General features: G+C 42.9%; 1 protein-coding gene across 1 annotated transcript in view; it reads left to right on the top strand.

The window, feature by feature from the left end:
* The first annotated feature begins 2,620 nt into the window (after positions 1-2,620).
* hm13 (histocompatibility (minor) 13) overlaps positions 2,621-20,239 on the top strand; it is a 53,277-nt gene continuing 35,658 nt past the window's right edge. Inside the window, exon 1 of the mRNA XM_084462054.1 lies at positions 2,621-2,961. Coding sequence (XP_084318180.1) covers positions 2,734-2,961 — 228 coding nt within the window. The 5' untranslated portion in view covers positions 2,621-2,733. The remainder of the gene's footprint in view (positions 2,962-20,239) is intronic.

The following is a 20,239-nucleotide window of genomic DNA, read 5'->3' as shown; positions in this document are numbered from 1 at the left end:
CGTCCCTCCAACGCAGAGGCTGCTCTGACGCGCTCCTCCTCAGCTCTCTGCTCGGCTCTGCAAATTGACCGACTGACAACTGTTTTAATTTAATAATAATTTAAAATGTATGTTGGGTGGGATATGTTTGCCGCATGTGGATTTCAAGATAAATGTTGTGTTATCGGCAAATGTCATCATTTATGTGTGATGCACTCGGATCATGACTCGGATGCACTAAAGCACTGTGTCACATGAGACGTGGTGGACTGTGGGTATTTTCTGCTCCCAAGTCCGTGAAATTGCGGACTTTCGGTAAGTGCGGTTAAAGTGGGCAAAATGGCAGCAGTGGCGCACTTGTGGACCTAGCAATTCCATTTTGGGACTACCCTGAGCCCTTGTGGACTTAGCTGGAATGCGCATGTAAGGCCGTGAGTGCTCTGAACTTTCGCCTAAGTGCGCAATTTGGGATTCAGCTTAACCCTCAGCAGTCTGATGGCCTGGGTCAAACACTAACCCTCAGCAGTCTGATGGCCTGGGTCAAACACTAACCCTCAGCAGTCTGATGGCCTGTGTCAGAAATTGACCCTCAGCCAGTTGATGTGTGCCCTGATGGTGGTCTGCCAGATGGCATTACTGTAAAGAGTTTGTTGTTAGGGTGACTGTGATTTCTAAGGATTCTCCTCACTTTCCTTCAAAACTGCCTGGTGTTGATGTCCTGGAGGGAGAGAAGCTCGCCTCCGATGATGTACTGGGCCGTCTGTCTTTACAATAAATGATGGCAGAAGTGTACTGGACACTGCTTATTGCTCATGAGAAGATGAGAAAGGCTCTGAGAATACATTAATACATAGGATTGTTTTTTAATCAAAATAAAATAAGAGAACAGGCTTCTTTGTTGTGAGATTTTCCCCTTGAACAGACACGATCAGACTCATACAGAAAGCTAAAATTGAGCACTGTGTAGTGGGGATATAGAACCTACCTGCAACAGACACTGGGGGCAGGCTGATGTGTGTGGAGAGGGAGTAAAGGTGACTGAGGTAGGTAACAGTAGGTAGGTAACAGTAACAGTCTTTATTATCTGACCACGTGTAATAAAACCCACTACCACTTACAGCACCAAAAAGGTTACTCTTCAATGGAGCAAGTGAGTGTATATATATACTGAGGCGTACTTTAGCTATTTCAACTCAGTTACACCAACAAAATGCATTCATGCACGGAGGCCTGTGCTCTCTGAGCACCCTTTCTAGTGTTACCAAAGAGTATGGAATGCCGCGAGGGGACCCGCCTGAAGAGGGCACTTGCTTAGCGTTGCCGCCATTATGGACTGTCGTCTGTTGCCGAATTTATCCAGTCAGGTCAACATGAAGACTACAAATCAGCTGTGAAAAAAATTAAAACAGAGTTCTGCAATAAACTGTCAGAACTATCAGAGTACATGTTCAAAGCTTGCCATTCACAGGTTCCCCAAAGATTCTAGAAGGTAATTGTTAGAATCATGAGATAACTTGGCACTTTGGCGGTCCCTTCTGGTCGTGATAAAATCGACACTGGGTTTAAAGAACCACACTTCCCATAATTCTCCACTCATTCACTGTAATGATGGGGAAAAAATATGATAACAAACGTGTGCGGAGCAGACTGGATTGGAGATTGTAGCTACTTCAATGAACTTTCTGGAAGGATGGCTTCAAAGTAGGAAAATACTGGCCTTCTTTGTTTTATGTGCATGTAGATAAATTCGCGGGGCAAAATGTTTGTTGTCTTCCTGATATTATGACACGCAAAACGCGTCACTTCCGCTTCCACCATAAGATTTCCCACCAGTGTACTAGCTAGTACACCGAAATTCTATTCTATAAAATAATAAATTCACAGGGTCTCATGAAGTCTCATGTCACAAAAACGATTTTTGGGGTCTTGCTAAGGCCAATTCATAAACTAATAGCAAGTAAAGGTGATTATTGAACTATAAAAAAGTTATCTCATTGAGCTTTAAGGTCCCATGGCAGTTTTCTTTTCCTGATTCCGCTTAAATCAATGTGCCCTCTTGGCATTCCATACTCTTTGGTTAGTCTGGGGCCTTTCTCGTTCGGTGTTGTTTCGCCGGTCTAGAGCGGAAGCGCGATGACGCATCGCATAATCATCCAGTCTGGACCGGAAGACGAACAGTTGTTGTAATGTTTTTACTGTAGGCTGCACATGGTGAAGTTTCGAGTAGATAACATTCGCGATGGCATCACCAGGCATAACACCGACAACAATTGTAAAAGAAGATGCGAGGAGAACTACCGGTTAAGGAAAAATAAAGCAAGCGGATGTTGGAGGCGGGCTCTACAGGCTCGAGCCGGATGATGGGGCGGGCTTAAGGCAGTGAAGTAAATAGATACCAGGCTCTCCTCCCCGAAGAGAGACTGGTGACGCGAGGCTAATAGATAACAGGCTCTCCTCCCCGAGGAGAGACTGGTGACGCGAGGCTACTCTTTGGTTTTAACTGGTCTGCACTATCATTGGGTAATCATGATGGTTGCAACCTAGAACGCTAGGTGGCGGTAAACCAGTGTTTCGAACATTATGTGCACAGTATAACCCGTCTCTGCCAAAACCAACGAAGAGATCATACAGTTCCCGGAGAGATTTAGGAAACGTGGCCTTAGCAAAAGTAGAATCTACATGAATGAGATACAGTCCTCTCACACTGCAAATAGACAGCACGTTTTCTGAAGGGTTGGCTAACAACGAGCAACAATGGCTGATGTTGACCACGCATCTGCCTTGCCCACCGAAGCATCCTCTGCAGCCCTGGACGGTCTGAATGCAACCGACTCCAATGGTACGGACGCCGTGAACGCCACCGTGACCAAGTTTGTCGCAACACCGGAGGGCACCGCGCTGGCATATGGTAGCCTCGTAGTCATGGCCCTGCTACCCATCTTCTTCGGAGCTCTGCGCTCCGTCAGCTGCTCCAAAAGCAAGGTAAATGAAACTGATCGTTAGCAGCTGGGTCATGTTGTTTTGCCTAGTGCTAATTTCTAATGCACGGTCCAAGTTGTATAGCTAGCCATACCTATCCATAAATACACATTATACTATTAAGTCAGCTAACTGCTGGCTAAATATGCAAACTTTTAGCTACCGGGCTACTAGCTATCTATTCGACAGGGGCTAGCTAGCACTAGCTAGCATTCTAGTGGCGCCAGACCGTCGAGATAACTGGTCTAATAAACGTTAGAACAGGCCAACCGGCGAGTCAGTCATGGCTTCAGCCGATTTGTTGACGTCGCTTGTCTGTGTGCTTGAAGGTTGACTTTAGCCAGCTATCTAGTGGGAATAATTAACTAGTGGTTAGTAGGCTATGCCATTGTGACTTGGAGGCCATGCGAAGTGGGTTTGTGAGCTAGATGATGGAGACGTGGGCAGTGGTTTTCGTTTTTTTTTTTGGTTCGCTGTCATTACTAATGACAGACACTACTATACTAGTGCAAAGTGCCCTTTTGTCCGTCGTGGGTTTTCTTTCTTTCTTTCTTTCTTTCTTTCTTTCTTTCTTTCTTTCTTTCTTTCTTTCTTTCTTTCTTTCTTTCTTTCTTTCTTTCTTTCTTCCTTTCTGGGATAACAGTGATTGAACGTAAAACATGTCAGTTATCTTTAGGTTACATCAAAGTGAATGTCCATCAATGTTGTTATTTCGTCATTTTGTCATGTAGCCTACCGTAAAACTCCTTTTTATATACCCACATTTCCCCTTCTACAAGTTCACCTCGTTTTGTGGGTGTGTCAGAGAACTGCCAGTCAGAGATACCCAAGGCAGTACAATGACCACGCCCACATGGGGGACAGGTGTCGTGTACTGCCCGCAGTGTTCTCTCATGCAAAGCTAGACAACTTTAAAGGGGAACAGAAATAGCCAACTAAGAACTGATCACGTGTTGTTCCTCATATTTAAAGAGAACTAGTAAATTCATTACTCCCCAAAAAACAGATAAAACCCCAAAATAAATCACATTTCCAACATTGATATTTACGTTTCTAGCTGTCTAGTGCCGCCATCTTTAAATTCCACGTCACACTACGTCACTGGTATGGTGAAACCGGCGGCGCGTTTAAAGCAAACAAGAATATAACTAGCTAGCTAGTTGTAAAGTAGCCTAAAAATGAGCGATTCAGACGACCAGGAGAGAGAAATCGTGGTGCCTTTAAACCCCATAGCGTATGCCTATGAGCCTGTGCGAGAAACACCAATCGTGCAGTTTGCAGAGGAAGAAGCTGAGGAACAAGTGGTGGTTGTTCGGGGTCAGGAGCGGGTCGGCCGCAACGACTGGTGCAGCTGTGGGTGTTGCATCCCAATGCCGACCGCGGTGGAGTGTATTTGCTGCCAGGAGGCAAACTTGGACGATTTTGTGGTTGAAGGCCAGTGCATTACCTTGAAGAGGACTTTCCAGATGTTATGTGGGGAGAGAGATGTACTGGAGGTGGCTATGCTGTCCCTGAAGGACATCAGGGCTGAGACGCTGGAGCGTCCCATAAATAGCAGGTAAGGTTAATGGATTATGGAAGGTAGCTATCCAGCCCAGGTAGCCACGTTGTGTCAGAAACGCACGCTAATCATCATTATAATCGAGACACCCTAGGTGTGCAGGAGCCCCCCTGTTTTATCACGAATATAGTGGATGATTCGTGCTCTTTCAGACTGTAGAAGTTATGTTAGCTAACTTGCAGTAAGTAGGCTAATTCTTCTGAATGTTTCTGACTTTCACAACTCTACTGTAGGCTGCCGTAACGTTAGATTACACGAGTTAATTTAGCGGTGTCAAAGATGGGCTATAACTCAAGGAAAGTTAACAGACCGACCGTCTTTCATCTGTTTGTAGTCTGTTGTATTTTGTTATTTGCATAGTTTTTGGCCATTCATTTAGGCTATTATTACCTAGGCGACTAAGCCTTGTTGTAGCCTATCATTACTGTAGGCTAGTTTTTTTATTTTTAATTCTGGACATCAATGCAAATGCATGAGGCAATTCTCAATGTTCATTCGAATTTAAATAAAGGTAGCCCAAATAACATTTTGCATACTTTTTTCAGACTCTTCAGGTTGACAGCCTACAGACAGTTCACTCTTTGGACGAGAGGGCATTTGGGGAAAAGATACCGGATTCCAATCCCATCCTGCGCTGTGGCTTTCATCAGGAATTTGTTCCCCTCTCCTGAATACCATGGATTTGAATATGCTTGTGATGAATTTGAAATATAATATGCCATTGCCAACAGTGTCATTGTCTGTTTCAATTCATTTTTTGTCTTTATCTGCTCGTATCCCTGGCTCTCGTCTGCCATGTCGATTGCTGTAGTATATGCTTAGGCTATGCTTTGTTTAGAATATGCTAATAATAATAATAATAATAATAATAATACGCCTTACACATACATATGATTATGGAAGTATGAATGAGTATGAGTGAATTTTGTACTAGAGTCGTCATGTAGCCTGCTTATATTATCACACTATTTATGATACCTTGCAAATTGAAAACCGGTATGAAAGTAATTTAAAGTAATGCAATTATGTTCCAATACTCAAATAGCCTACCCCAACGTTTTCAGAAAACTGAGTTTGTGTTCCACCTCTAAAAATGATCTCAATTAGCCTACACATAAGCGCTGCGCAGTCACCCACCCCATCTGCGTGCGTGAGTGTGATACAGTTGGAAAGCGACAGTTGAAAGTGAAGTTTCCTGTTGTGTCCGATGAAACAAATCATTCGACTTGATCGGCGAGATACCATCCAACGTGGTCCGGTGTCGACACGATACAGCATAGCCTATATCAAGTACTATGTAGCCTAGCCTACATCCTCATCTCCTGGTGGTCCCCCCACTCTTAATCCTACCTCCTGTATGAGTTACAGTACCTAAGTATCCTTGATTGTGTAAATATGTGTAAATTCATAATGTATATCGTTTGTATAATTATGCCTTTACTGTGAGATGTCTGTCTTTGTTGATTGTGTTGTTCATAATGTGCAGGGCCAATGCATTGCAATTAAATTCAGTAAATCTCCAGACTTACATTTGGTCCTCCCTGGTGAGAAAAGGTAGGATTGATATTTATGGAATTAAATAGAATATTTTAAAGAAATTTCGAATTATTCATAATGTTGTTTTATGATTACTGTATTGTAAGTGTAACCCACATTTTATCTTGGAACAGCCCAATGCATTAGACTAGGTAAACTGGTTTGATGTTTGAGATTACACCTGGATAAATTAACGATGCCAGTGGTGTATTGGGAGAGGGGTTGCTTGGAAATATGAGTGACTCATACTTGACACCTGAAACCTTTCAATGTCAATGTTGTAGTTTTTAAAAACGTACATTTGGTCATAGTTTGGGGGGGGCGGGGGTTATTACTATGTAAGTAGGCTATTCATGATTCAACATATTTATTTTTTCGCTGGAAAAAGCCAGGCCAGCCCTAAACGCACGCGCCCTGTCTACGTGTCTGTAGTTTCTGCAAACCGTGCGGGATTAACCATTGTTTTTTTTTTTTACTATGGGAATAACTCGGACTCGGTAATCTCGGATAAAAGTATAGAAGCAAATCCCCCAAAATATTACTCTCACACTTTGGATTAATTTATTCGAAATTAAGGTAAGACCATATGTTTGCTATCTAGAGCTCTACCTTGTTCCAGAAAATGTGTGATAAACTGTTGTGCCTCGTGTGGCATGTTGTTGTTGTGAAGTAGCCTAATTGTGGTTGTTATTAACGATTAGCCTTGGTGTCCAAGTTATAGCCTAACGTTATGGGTAGCCTAGTTGATCTATTCGGCTTCCATCCATGAAATGTAGGCCATATAAGACCATTATTGAAACTTGTAAAGTGGGGGCCACTAGATAGCCTAATCACTGACTGGCTTGTTAATTAGGGTTATCTAGAGACTGGACCAAAATACCAAGAGAAAGAACGTATTTCGAGTTTAATTGCTATGCAGGCTGGAAACGGTGTGCATGTCTGGCTGTGTGTGCATTTGCGATGTTGAAACTGGACTGGTAGCCTAACGTTAGATCTCGGCAGCCTGGCTACTTGAAAAGTAGATCTTGGTTCAAAAAAGTTTGAGGCTTGATTAGCTTGTGACTCGTAGGCCCTATTCAGTTTATTTCAGCAAGCTGCAACTGCTAAACCTACCAGTCTGTCCTCTGCCTGACTTGCGCGTTTGAGCGCTCTTTCTCTGCGGCTCACGCACGACTGGCCCTGGCTCTGGGTTGGTCTGTCTGTTGTCCCTACGCTGTAGCCCGAAAAATCAAAAATAGTTGGCGTTGCCTCTGGCTTCAGTCGTCTGGTTCTTATTTTCTCAATTTTCCCTGTCTTGTCGAATTGGTAGCTCTCCACATAGTCCGTTGGCAAGAAATGATCGCTGCAGACCCTGAATTCCGGCGCAGTTGGCGGGCTAGCTCGTTTCAGAGCTGCTAGCCAGCCTTGCAGGACAGCTTTCCTTTTCAAAGGCAATCGGTGGTAGTGTGTCTCCAGACCGGCTGATGTAGTTCTGTAGAACTCGTTACTACAGCCTGGAGCAATACAATAAACTCCCCCCGTAGATCTTTTAGCAGAAGTCGAAGCCATGTCAGTGTGTACAGTAGCTAGCATTACAGTAGGCTAGTGCACAGGAGCTAGCTATAACCATACCAGTGACGTCACGTTCAAAAGGGCTGCGCCCTAGTAACAAAACAACAAACTCGTATCACAGTTTTCTCATTTATAGCTAATTTGGCAGTTTTGAGTATTGGACCATGTATATGACTAATAAAACATCTGTTATGTCGCCTTCACTTCCTATATCATTTCCACTCCTCTTTAAAAGTCCTCCAATAAACATGCAAGGCGTGACTTATAAGTTAGTGAAGAATTGTTGTTCATATGCATATAGAAAATAAGTATCATGCACATAACTACGAAAATACACAACAAAGTATAAAGCAAGTACTGTACTGTATTGCATGAAACGCACAACTAGCTTCCCCTGACAGGATGCGCTCCCCATGAATTGAACATAACATAATGGTTGGTAGGTCATCCTGAGGAGGTAGGCTATATGACAACTTTTCAGAACACCGGGTGAACAAAATCAGTCACTCATTTTAGCTATCATCATCATTAGCCATCATAATTTTTTCCCTGGGCTTTCAAGAAGTCCCTGACTAGGCTTATATGTCCCAATAAATGCTCTTTATTTTATATTTTGCAGATTATAATATGGGTCATTGACGGATAAGACTTTTGAATAGGAGAATTTTAAAACACTAAAAATAAGGATATATTTGGCCATTGTTCAAACATTTGGAATGTAGTGTACACATGCATTTATGCAAAAACCCCAAATTAAGAGATTTTAGTGTTTTTAAAGTTGAATTAATAGCACACGGCTTAAAAAAAAGTCATTTGGGGCGACCAAATGTAATCGACCGTAATTTATCTCAAAATTAACATATTTCCTTAACATTACTAATATTTTAACAAGTATCAGTAATTAAATAAACAGTTTAAGAAAGACAGGCTTGTGTATCCTTTCATTTTTTGTAAACCATGATTTTATAAGTTTATTCTATAGTGGAAGTGTCTCCCTCGTAATGCAGTTACAATACCAATTTTTACTCTAAAAGCCATAAAACTGATTTCAAATGTGTACAGATAGTATCTACTTAAGCATAGTATACCATTGATTAATATTTGAGTTTAAACTGATGGATATTCTATTTTGAATTTAGTACAGATATTGCCAAACGCTGGTTACCCCACATGACAGATGGTCGCCCCAAATGATGAGAAAACCGCAGGTAGTTAAAAGGCTATTTAAAATGTACACAATACAGTTCAGACAAATGAAAACTGAACAAAGCTTTTATTACAATATTTCCAAGTGGTCAAGTCAAAAATATTCTTCAATTCATTCAAAATATCACAAAAGTAAAAAAATGTTAAAACGTGAAACGCACGGTAGGTTACAAGCTTCGTCAGGAACATTCAAATTTCACAAATGTTAAAGGAGTAGTAAAGGGAAAATGCATGTTTAGCCCTGTTTTAAGGTTACTTATGATCATATACAATGGTTCAGATCAAAACGTTGACAAAACTAGCACTTTTGAGAAAGTCTGATAATTGCTTTACCACCGTTTTGGTCATACAATGGATGTGGGTGGGCACCGTGAAAAATCATCCAAAAAACATGGTAAACTCTCAATTTCAAAGACAAGAAACTCACCAAGGTGTTAGTTGCCGTTATTACATATTATTCGCCATAAAGTAAGATTCTAGTTCATCTGGAAAGGCTTTTTAAAATATTTAGCATAGAAGGGGTAAACATGTAAACATGCATTTTCCCTTTACTACTCCTTTAAAAACATTAAACATTTCAAAAGTTAAAGTGCAATGCACATTACATGCTTCAAGAACAAACATGTCACAAAGGTCCATTTTCGTGTCCTTATCATATCATCATTGGTTTTGTCAATGTATGAGAAAGAGAAGGAGGGTTAAGCACAGCGGTCCATGTAGCCTACTCTAACCATACAGTACATTTCCATCTCAGTTTGCATTACATGGCTGGTGCGCATTCCCCTTGTTATGCTTAAATTATGCTAGCCAGCAAGTTCACAAGCAGGACTGGCTTTATCCAAAGCGACTGTAATACCACTCTACTCACTACTACTAATAGCACGAGTGCACCTCCTTTCTAAACAAATTCCCTACATTCTTTTGATTGGGAATCAGGGAAATTATCATTCACAGAAATTCATTAGAAATTAGAAAATCATTATTTTTGATCATTGACTTAACAAATCAATTAGTTGTTCAATTATCATACAGATCTGATAATAGGCCTAAATCATTTTTGCCCATATCTGCGGTTAGGTTTAAAATAGTAAGCCTATTTATCTTTTGAAGGTGACAGTGACAACATACGGGACGGGGACAGCCTATTTATTCACAAGTAGGCCTACAAACTTCTGCGTCATTACTGAAACCTGTTCAATACGTCTCGTCATATTCAAGTCTCGTTATAATATGGGAGCTATAGCCTAACATAAGGGAATGGATGAAGGACTTAAAACGAACTGATTATAAGGACTATATATTGGAACATTTGGCCTGAATTAGATTATTGAATTAATAATATTATTAAAAAAGAAAAGGGCAGATGCCCAGAAATTCAGGAATGTGACATGGACCCCTACTCGACAGTAGCAGGCTACTGTATTTGGTAGTAGTACTAGTGCACTACTGATACACGTTTGGCTTTGTTTTGTGTATCTATTTTGATGGGTGTATAGAGCCTTTTTTTGCAAATACAAAAACACAACATTGACCAACGGCATCTTATTTCAAAATATTGTGCCTGTATCATTGTGTTGCCTCTGTGTCTGAAATGAATGAATGAATAAAGCTGGTCAGTTCACCCTGACAAGAATAGCTATGCGCAGGACAGAAATTAAACCACTAAGGTTACTACTGGACTTAAAACAATTGTGCTAGCCTCGTTCCATATGAGAACACTCCTGTGTCCAATTTGTACAGTAGATCAGCCTGTGTCCACATAGTTGTTAGCTAACTGGTACAGTAGTTAGCTAGCTAGCTGACCCCTGACGTCTGACCCCTGTGTCACGTGGATGGTGTTTGTGTACGTTGCATGTCTAGCCTACAATAGAGTGCCTAAGCGGAAGCAGGAAAAGACATCCCATGGATGGGACCTTAATTCGGAAAAAATATGTACGGTAGTCAATGGCGATAAACAAATAATTTCTTGATGTATAATGTGATAATGGCCTCAATTACATACAAACTTAAGTTCAAGATATTACAGAAAAGGTCATTCCTAGTCCTACTAACATGACAGTTTGAAATACAACTGAGAAAGATGTACTGCATGTTACCTATAGTTTTTTAACTTTCTTTTGTCCTGGCAAGATAGTCGGCTCTTGCTGCAGGGTCTGCGTTGGCCCGCTGCCTGTAGCGAGCAGTCTTCTGTTTGCTTGTTTGTGGTGCCATCTAGAAAATAGGTTAAACTAGTTAAACATGACTAATACATGTACAATTACCTAAATGGAATGTCATGCTATACAGTTTTTAAATTAATCTCATGAGATTGTACAATAATCAAAAAGAAACGTTTATTCCTAAATAGGAATGGAAAATGACTGAAATTTAGAAAAATATATCTTAAAGTATACAAAGAGTAATGCTAAAACAAAGAACCTTATGTATAAATCATGAATACAATATAAATATATAGAAACTACAAATACAGGACATATATCTATCATGTAAAACACTCAGCAGTGGTCGCCCCACATGATACTCGATCACCCCAGATGATATTTTCAAGTTCAGTCAAATATTACAGGCTAAAAGTTAGCTACAGAAACCAAAGTAGCTACTTCTTACCACATATCACTATCAAATTTATCATCAAAATATAGATTTGCAGATAAAACTTATTATTCACAGTTTTGGGGCGGTCGTCCCACATGATATCCAAAAGTGGCAAGTACATTACAGCAGTTATAAAAGAGATGTATTTGCAAATATGAGAGAGACTTACTAACCTGCAAGTTGTTTGTCTGGGTCTCTCACATGTGGCTGGCTGATGCACCATCTGTCCTTGAGATGGTTTCAAAATAAAAGTCCCACAATTGTGTTTTCTTGATGGTCGCCCCCGATGATATTTCATAAAGTGAACATATTCGGACAACATTCGTTTGTATATTATGATGGAAATATATGTGCAAATGCTTCATAATTTTGTCAATGAATGCAAAACATGTTTGAAATTATGCCAAATAGGGAAAGGAAGGAAGGAAGGATGGATGGATGGAAGGAAGGAAGAAAGTGAAGGATTGAAGGATGGAAGGATGGAAGGAAGGAAGGAAGGAAGGAAGGAAGGAAGGAAGGAAGGAAGGAAAGAAAGAAAGAAAGATGAAGGAAGGAAGGAAGGAAGGAAGGAAAGAAAGAAAGAGAAGGAAGGATGGAAGGAAGGAAGGAAGGGAAGGAAGGAAGGATGGAAGGAAGGGAAGGAAGGAAAGAAAGCAAGAAGGAAGGAAGGAAGGAATGGAAGGAGGGAAGGAGGGAAGGATGAAAGGAAGGAAGGAAAGAAAGCAAGAAGGAAGGAATGGAAGGAGGGAAGGAAGGAAGGAAGGATGGAAGGAAGGAAAGATGGAAGGAAGGAAAGGAAGGAAGGATGTAAGGAAGGAAGGAAGGAACGATGGAAGGATGGAAGGAAGGAAAGGAAGGAAGGGAAGGAAGGATGAAAGAAAGGAAAGGAAGGAAGGAAAGGAAGGAAGGAAGGAAGGAAGGAAGGATGGAAGGAAGGAAGGAAAGAGAAAGAAGGAGGGAAGGATGGATGGAAGGTAGGAAGGAAGGGAAGGAAGGAAGGAAGGATGAAAGGAAGGAAGGAAGGAAAGGAAGGAGGGAAGGATGGAAGGAAGGATGGAAGGATGGAAGGAAGGAAGGAAGGATGGAAGGAAAGGAAGGATGGAAAGAAAGAAAGATGGAAGGAAGGAAGGAAGGAAGGGATGGAAGGAAGGAAGGATGGAAGGAAGGAAGGAAGGATGGAAGGAAGGAAGGAAGGAAAGAAAGAAAGGAGGAAGGAAGGAGGGAAGAAAGGAGGGAAGGAAGGAAAGAAAGAAGGATGGAAGAAAGGAGGAAGGATGGAATGGGGGGAAGGGAAGGATGGAAGGTAGGAAGGAAAGGAAGGAAGGAAAGAAAGCAAGAAGGAAGGATGGAAGGAAGGAAAGAAGGAAGGAAGGGAAGGATAGATGGAGGATGGAAGGAAGGAAGGAAGGAATATGAATGCTACCACAGTAGTCATAAAAGGGTGCCTGTACAGAGAGCCTGCACATGTCTCCAAATTCAAATCCCAACTGATACTGTGAGCATCCTCTCATTCACTTCAATGGAAAGGCATGTTGGCTTCAGACAGCTCTCTCTCAAAAAGTATAAAGGTCACAGCCTAGATATTGACACCGTAGGAATCCTGAGAAAATGCTGAACATTTTAGGCTATGATATGTCCGTGTAGCTTAAAAACTGTAGGCATGGCGACGAGTTAGAAAAAGGGTAAAAATGCAAAATTAGCAGCTCAAAAGGTAGTGTGGGCCCATACGTTTCAATGGAGAGCGCAGTAGCCGAACAAATCATCATACAGCGAAAACTATAAATCATACGGCTTAGATACTTACATTGTACGAATCAGCACAGTTATGGGAACGTTTCGATATATAATATGTGTATGAGCTGTTAAAACTGTAGGCATAGCGACAAGTTAGAAAAAGAGTAAAAATGCAAAATTAGCAGCTGAAAAGCTAGAGTGCAGCGCCATATGTTTCAATGTGGAGCGCAGTTGCCGAACAAATCATCATACAGCGAAAAGTATAAGTCACACAGCTTAGATACTTACATTGTACGAATCAGCACAGTTGTGTGAAAGTTTTGATGTATAATAAGTGTGTGAGCTTTCAAAACTGTAGGAGTACCAGGAGTTTACAAAATGTGTAAATATTTTCAAAGCAACAGCTGCCACCACTCTAAAAACATAATGATACTGAACATTCCACCAGCAGTTTCAATGGCACAAAAATTACTATTAAAAGTTAAATTACTAAAAAACTATAAAAAATATCAAAAATCTGAATACATCCGTTAAAGAGCTAAACATCGTGAACATTTTAAAGTTTGAATGAAGTTTCTAGCACAAAGTATGAAGAAGTTATAAAGGAGACAAAAAACGGGGAGAATAATAATAAGAAAGAAAGAAAGAAATAGTGGGAATATCACAAGTTGGGCTAGCTTTTACAAGCTAGCCCACCTCACTAGAAAGTACATTTCCTGGAGAAAATGTGAGGTGGGCTAGCTGCTGCAGCTGTATGTAACAGCTACTGCTAGAACTACTATGGACCAGGCAATCTCCATGCACCCACTGGCGAAGACCATGTGTCTCTAGCCCAATCAGGGGCTGAATTGTGGGGCCCGTGGCGTAGATAGTGGCATGGTGGTGAGACTCCGCCCCCTCAGGTCAGAGCTCGTCAAGGACAGTGTACCCCTCTCCGGGCCACCTACCCGCCCGCACCGGTGAAGACCATGTGTCTCTAGCCCACTCAGGGGCTGAGTTGTGGGGCCGTGGCGTGGATAGTGGCGTGGGGGTGAGACTCTGCCTCCTCAGGTCAGAGCCAGTCAGGGACAGTGTACCCCTCTCCGGGCCACCTACCTGACTCAAACGGTGAAGACCGTGTGTCTCTAGCCCACTCAGGGGCTTAGTTGTGGGGCCCGTGGCGTGGATAGTGGCGTGGTGGTGAGACTCCACCCCCTCAGGTCAGAGCCAGTCGGGGACAGTGTACCCCTCTCCGGGCCACCTACCTGACTCCAGCATGAAGACCTCCGGGCAGTCTCCTTGCACCTACTGGTGAAGACTGTGTGTCTCTAGCTCAATCAGGGGCTGAGTTGTGGGGTCTGTGGCGTGGTGGCGAGACTCCGCCCGCTTGGTTCAGAGCCAGGCGTGAACAGTGTGGGCTGCACCGGGCTATCCACCTGCCTTCACCAGGGAAGACCATGTGTCTCCAGCCCACTCAAGGACTGAGTTGTGGTGTCCGTAGCATGTTCAGTGGCGTGGTGGCGAGACTCCGCCCCCTTGGGTCAGAGCCAGTCGTGGACAGTGTAGGCCATGCCGGGCTACCCACCTGCCTTCACCCGTGAAGACTGTGTGTCTCTAGCCACCTCAGAGGCTGTGTTGTGAGGTCCGTGGCATGGATAGTGGCGTGATGATGAGACTCCGCCCCCTCCGGTCAGAGCAGGTGGGGGGCAGTGCACTGACATCCGGGCAATCTCCATGCACCTTACAGTGAAGACCGTGTGTCTGTAGCTCACTCAGGGGCTCAGATGTGGGGACAGTGGCGTGGATAGTGGCGTTGTGACGAGACTCTGCCCCCTCGGGTCAGAGCCTGTCTAGGACAGCGTACTGTTCCCCGGACCACCCACATGCACCCAACCGTTAAAACTGCGTCTTTAGCCAACTCAGGGTCTGAGATGTGGGGACGGTGGCGTGGATAGTGGCGTGGTGGCGAGACTCCGCCCCCTCAGGTCAGAGGTTGTGGGGGGCAGGTCAGTGATTGCCAGGCCATCCCCATGCACCCCTCATTGGAGACCATGTGTCTATAGCCCACCCCGGGCGGAGCAGTAGCTGTGGAGGTGTTGCAGTAGGTGTTTGTTATAAGATCTGCTAGTACTACACTCAAAAATAGACTAGACCACTCATCATAACTCATAGTTTTATTGAGTTCAATAGCTGAAAGAGTAGAAAATATATTAATATGAGTTTGCAGCCTGAAAAAGTGTCATTCTGAATATTTCTTTGAATATAAGGAAGGATGGAAGGAAAGGAAGGAAGGAAGGAAGGAAGGAAGGAAGAAAGGAAGGAAGGAAGGGTGGAAGGAAGGAAGGAAGGAAGGATGGAAGGAAGGATGGAAGGAAGGGAAGGAAGGAAGGATGGAAGGAAGGAAGGAAGGATGGAAGGAAGGATGGAAGGAAGGATGGAAGGAAGGAAGGAAGGATGGGAGGAAGGATGGAAGGAAGGAAAGAAAGAAAGAAGGGAAGGAAGGAAGGAAGGAAGGGAGGAGGGAAGGATGAAAGGAAGGAAGGAAGGATGGAAGAAAGGAAGGAAGGATGGAAGGAAGGAAGGAAGGAAGGGAAGGATGGAAGGAAGGAAAGAAAGAAGGAAGGAAGGAATGTAAGGAGGGAAGGATGGAAGGAAGGAAGGATGGATGGATGGAAGGAAGGAAGGAAGGAAGGAAGGAAGGATGGAAGGAAGGAAGGATGGAAGGAAGGATAGATGGAAGGAAGGAAGGAAGGAAGGAAGGATGGAAGGAAGGATGGAAGGAAGGAAGGAAGGATGGAAGGAAGGAAGGATGGAAGGAAGGATGGAAGGAAGGAAGGGAAGGAAGGAAGGAAGGAAGGAATGAAGGGAAGGAAAGGAAGGATGGATGGAAGGAAGGAAGGAAGGAAGGAAGGAAGAAATGAATATGAATGCTACCACAGTAGTCATAAAAGGGTGCCTGTACAGAGAGCCTGCACGTGTCCCCAAATTCAAATCCCAACTGACACTGTGAGCATCCTCTCATTCACTTCAATGGAAAGGCATGTTGGATTCAGACAGCTCTCTTTCAAAAAGTATAAAGGTCACAGCCTAGATATTGACACTGTAGGAATCCTGAGAAAATGCTGAACATTTGAGGCTATGATATGTCTGTGTAGCTTAAAAACTGTAGGCATGGCAACGAGTTAGAAAAAGGGTAAAAATGCTCAAAAGGTAGAGTGTGGGCCCATACGTTTCAATGGAGAGCGCAGTTGCTGAACAAATCGTCATACAGCGAAAACTATAAGTCACACAGCTTAGATACTTACATTGTACGAATCAGCACAGTTATGGGAACATTTAGATATATAATATGTGTATGAGCTGTTAAAACTGTAGGCATAGCGACAAGTTAGAAAAAGAGTAAAAATGCAAAATGAGCAGCTCGAAAGCTAGAGTGCAACGCCATACGTTTCAATGGGGAGCGCAGTTGCCGAACAAATCATCATACAGCGAAGACTATAAGTCACACTGCTTAGATACTTACATTGTACGAATCAGCACAGTTGTGTGAAAGTTTTGATGTATAATAAGTGTGTGAGCTTTCAAAACTGTAGCAGTGCCAGCAGTTTACAAAATGTGTAAATATTTTCAAAGCAACAGCTGCCACCACTCTAAAAACATAATGATACAGAACATTCCACCAGCAGTTTCAATGGCACAAAAATTACTATTAAAAGTTAAATGACTAAAAAACTATAAAAAATCTGAATACATCTGTTAAAGAGTTAAACATCGTGAACATTTTAAAGTTTGAATGAAGTTTCTAGCACAAAGTATGAAGAAGTTATAAAGGAGACAAAAAACAGGGAGAATAATAAGAAAGAAAGAAAGAGAAAGAGAAAGAAAGAAAGAAAGAAAGAAATAGTGGGAATATCACAAGTTGGGCTAGCTTTTGCAAGCTAGCCCACCTAATAAATATAGCTGCAAGCAGCAATGTGGGGGCCAAGCAGGACGTGCGACCAGCGCATCAAAGACAAGTGAAATACGTCATAGCCGCGTTCGAATCTACTGCAGTTTTTAAAATCGGGTGTACGGTTCAGAATAAATGCATTTCCAGCTTTGACAGGTTGGTGGCGCTAGAGAGTTTGAGGTGTCGACATAGACTTGGTAACAGGGGTCATGGGACCGTCGCCGATGAGTGTGCCTAATGTGGCTATGATACATTCAAACGTTACTGAGATATGACCACACTTCCTATTTGGTGGCTTGGACGCCAAATTCAATTGGCTGTAGCGGGCGAACGCCTTTGACAATCGAAAATCCCTGTAAGACTTTTGTGGACATTGGTATAGAGAATGTGTAGAGCCAGATTCATGTAGATTGGTGCAAATCCCCAGGAGGAGATACATTTTAAGTGTTTTTCACAAAATACAGAATGGCGAGAAATCCATTTGGTGGAAAATGACATCATAGGGTGCAATGAACTCGGCATGATCCAGGGATTCCAACGGTACCTCATGTTTGAAAATCGGTCACACAGGTCAAAAGTTGTTTGCCTAAACGCACTTCCAACTTTGACATGGTGGTGGCGCTAGAGGGTTCGAGCTGTCGCCATAACACTTGCTGACAGGGGTCATGAGACTGTCCCCGATGAGTTTGCCAAATGTGGCTTTGATAAATTAACAATTTGCTGAGATATGATCCCATATCCTGTTTGGTGGCTTGGACGCCAAATTTGATTGGCTGTAGCGGGCAAACGCTTTCAAGAACCAAAAATCCCTGTACAACTTTTGTGCACATAGGTCTAGATAATGTGCATACCGAGTTTCGTGCAGATTGGTCGAAATTCCTAGGAGGAGATACATTTTAAGTGTTTTTCATAAAATCCAAAATTGCGGGAAATCCAATATGAAGGAAAAGTATGGCATAGGGTGCGTTGAACTCGGCTTGATCCAAGGAATCCAACGGTACCTTGTTTTTGAAAATCGGACTTACAGGTCAAAAGTTGCGTGCACAAATGCACCTCCAACTTTGACACGTTGGTGGCTCTAGAGGGTTCGAGCTGTGGACATGGGTCTCGGTGAAAAGACTCAGGGGACTGTCATGAATGAGTGTGCCAATTTTCACAACTTTTTACCATACGGTTCTATGGGCTGCCATAGACTCCAATGACAGAAGAATAAATAATAAATATAGCTGCAAGCAGCAATGTGGGGGCCAAGCAGGACACGCGACCAGAGCATCAAAGACAACAAGCGAAACACGTCATAGCCGCATTCGAAGCTCTACCGCAGTGTTGAAAATCGGGCGTACGGTTCAGAATATACGTACTTCCAACTTTGACAGGTTGGTGGCGCAAGAGACTTTGAGGTGTCGACATAGACTTGGTGACAGGGGTCACGGGACCGTCCACGATGAGTGTGCCTAATGTGGTTATGATACATCAAAACCTTACTGAGATTTGACCACACTTCCTGTTTGGCGGCTTGGACGACAAATTATTTACGATTGGCTGTAGCGAGCGAACACCTTCGACAATCGAAAATCCCTCTAGGAGTTTTGTGGACATTGGTCTAAAGAATGTGTACAGCCAGTTTCATGTAGATTGGTGAAAATCCTTAGGAGAAGATACATTTTAAGTGTTTTACACAAAATACAAAATGGCGGGAAATCCAATTGGCGGAAAATGACATCATAGGATGCGATGAACTCGGCATGAGCGAGGGATTCCAACGGTACCTTATTTTTCAAAATCGGTTACACAAGTCAAAAGTTGTGTGCATTAACGCACTTCCAACTTTGACATGGTGGTGGCGCTAGAGGGTTTGAGCTGTCGCAATGCCACTTGCTGCCAGAGGTCATGGGACTGTCCCCGATGAGTGTGCCAAATGTGGCTTTAATACATTAACAATTTGCTGAGATATGACCACACTTCCTGTTTGGCGGCTTGGACGCCAAATTCGATTGGCTGTAGCGGGCGAACGCTTTCGAGAATCGAAAATCCCTGGATAACATTTGTGGACATCGGTCTAGAGAATGTGCTTACCGAGTTTCGTGCAGATTGGTCGAAATTCCTAGGAGGAGATACATTTTAAGTGTTTTTCACTAAATCCAAAATGGCGGGAAATCCAATATGGCGGAAAATGATGTCATAGGGTGCGTTGAACTCAGCTTGAGCCAAGGAATCCAACGGTACCTCGTTTTTGAAAATTGGGCTTACAGGTCAAAAGTTGTGTGCACAAATGCACCTCCAACTTTGACATGTTGGTGGCGCTAGAGAGTTCGAGCTGTGTACATGGGTCTTGGTGAAAAGACTCAGGGGACTGTCATGAATAAGTGTGCCAATTTTCACAACTTTTTGCCATACGGTTCTATGGGCTGCCATAGACTCCAATGCCAGAGGAAGATGAATAATAATAAGAAAAGGTACAAGAACAATGGGTGCCTGCGCAGCTTCGCTGCTTGGCCCCCAAAAAATCCAATATGGCAGACAATCCAATATGGTAAAAATGACCTTATAGGGCTCCATTGAACTCAGCTTCATCCACAGAATCCAACGGCACCTACATTTTTAAAATCAGACATACGGTTCAGCATTAACGCACCTCCAACTTTGACACGTTGGTGGCGCTAGAGTGTTCGAGGTGTAGACATAAGACTTGGTGACAGGAGTCACGGGACTGTCCCCAATGAGGGTGCTAAATTAAGTTTTAATACCTCAAAACGTTGCTGAGATAAGACCCCATTTCCTGTTTGGCGGCTTCGCCACTGATTTAGATTAGCTGTAACGGACAAACTCTTTCAAAAATCAAGAATCCCTGTAAGACTTTTGTAGACATTGGTCTAGAGACTGTCTACCGAGTTTCGTGCAGATTGGTGAAAATTCGTAGGAGGAGATACATTTTAAGTGTTTTTCACAAAATCCAAAATGGCGGAAAATCCAATATGGCGGAAAATGACGGCATAGGGTGCGTTGAACTCGGCTTGAGCCAAGGAATCCAACGGTACCTCAATTTTGAAAATCTGACTTACAGGTGAAAAGTTGCATGCATAAACGCAACTCCGACTTTGACACGTTGACGCGCTAGTGTTCGAGATGATGACATGACACTTGGTGACAAGGGTCAGGATCCTGTCCCG

Source organism: Borostomias antarcticus (genome assembly GCF_949987555.1).
Source record: "Borostomias antarcticus genome assembly, chromosome: 3".
In the NCBI taxonomy this organism is placed as follows: Eukaryota; Metazoa; Chordata; class Actinopteri; order Stomiiformes; family Stomiidae; genus Borostomias; species Borostomias antarcticus.
The sequence above is the reverse complement of the archived record's forward strand: the minus strand, read 5'-3'. Positions and strand labels throughout refer to the sequence as shown.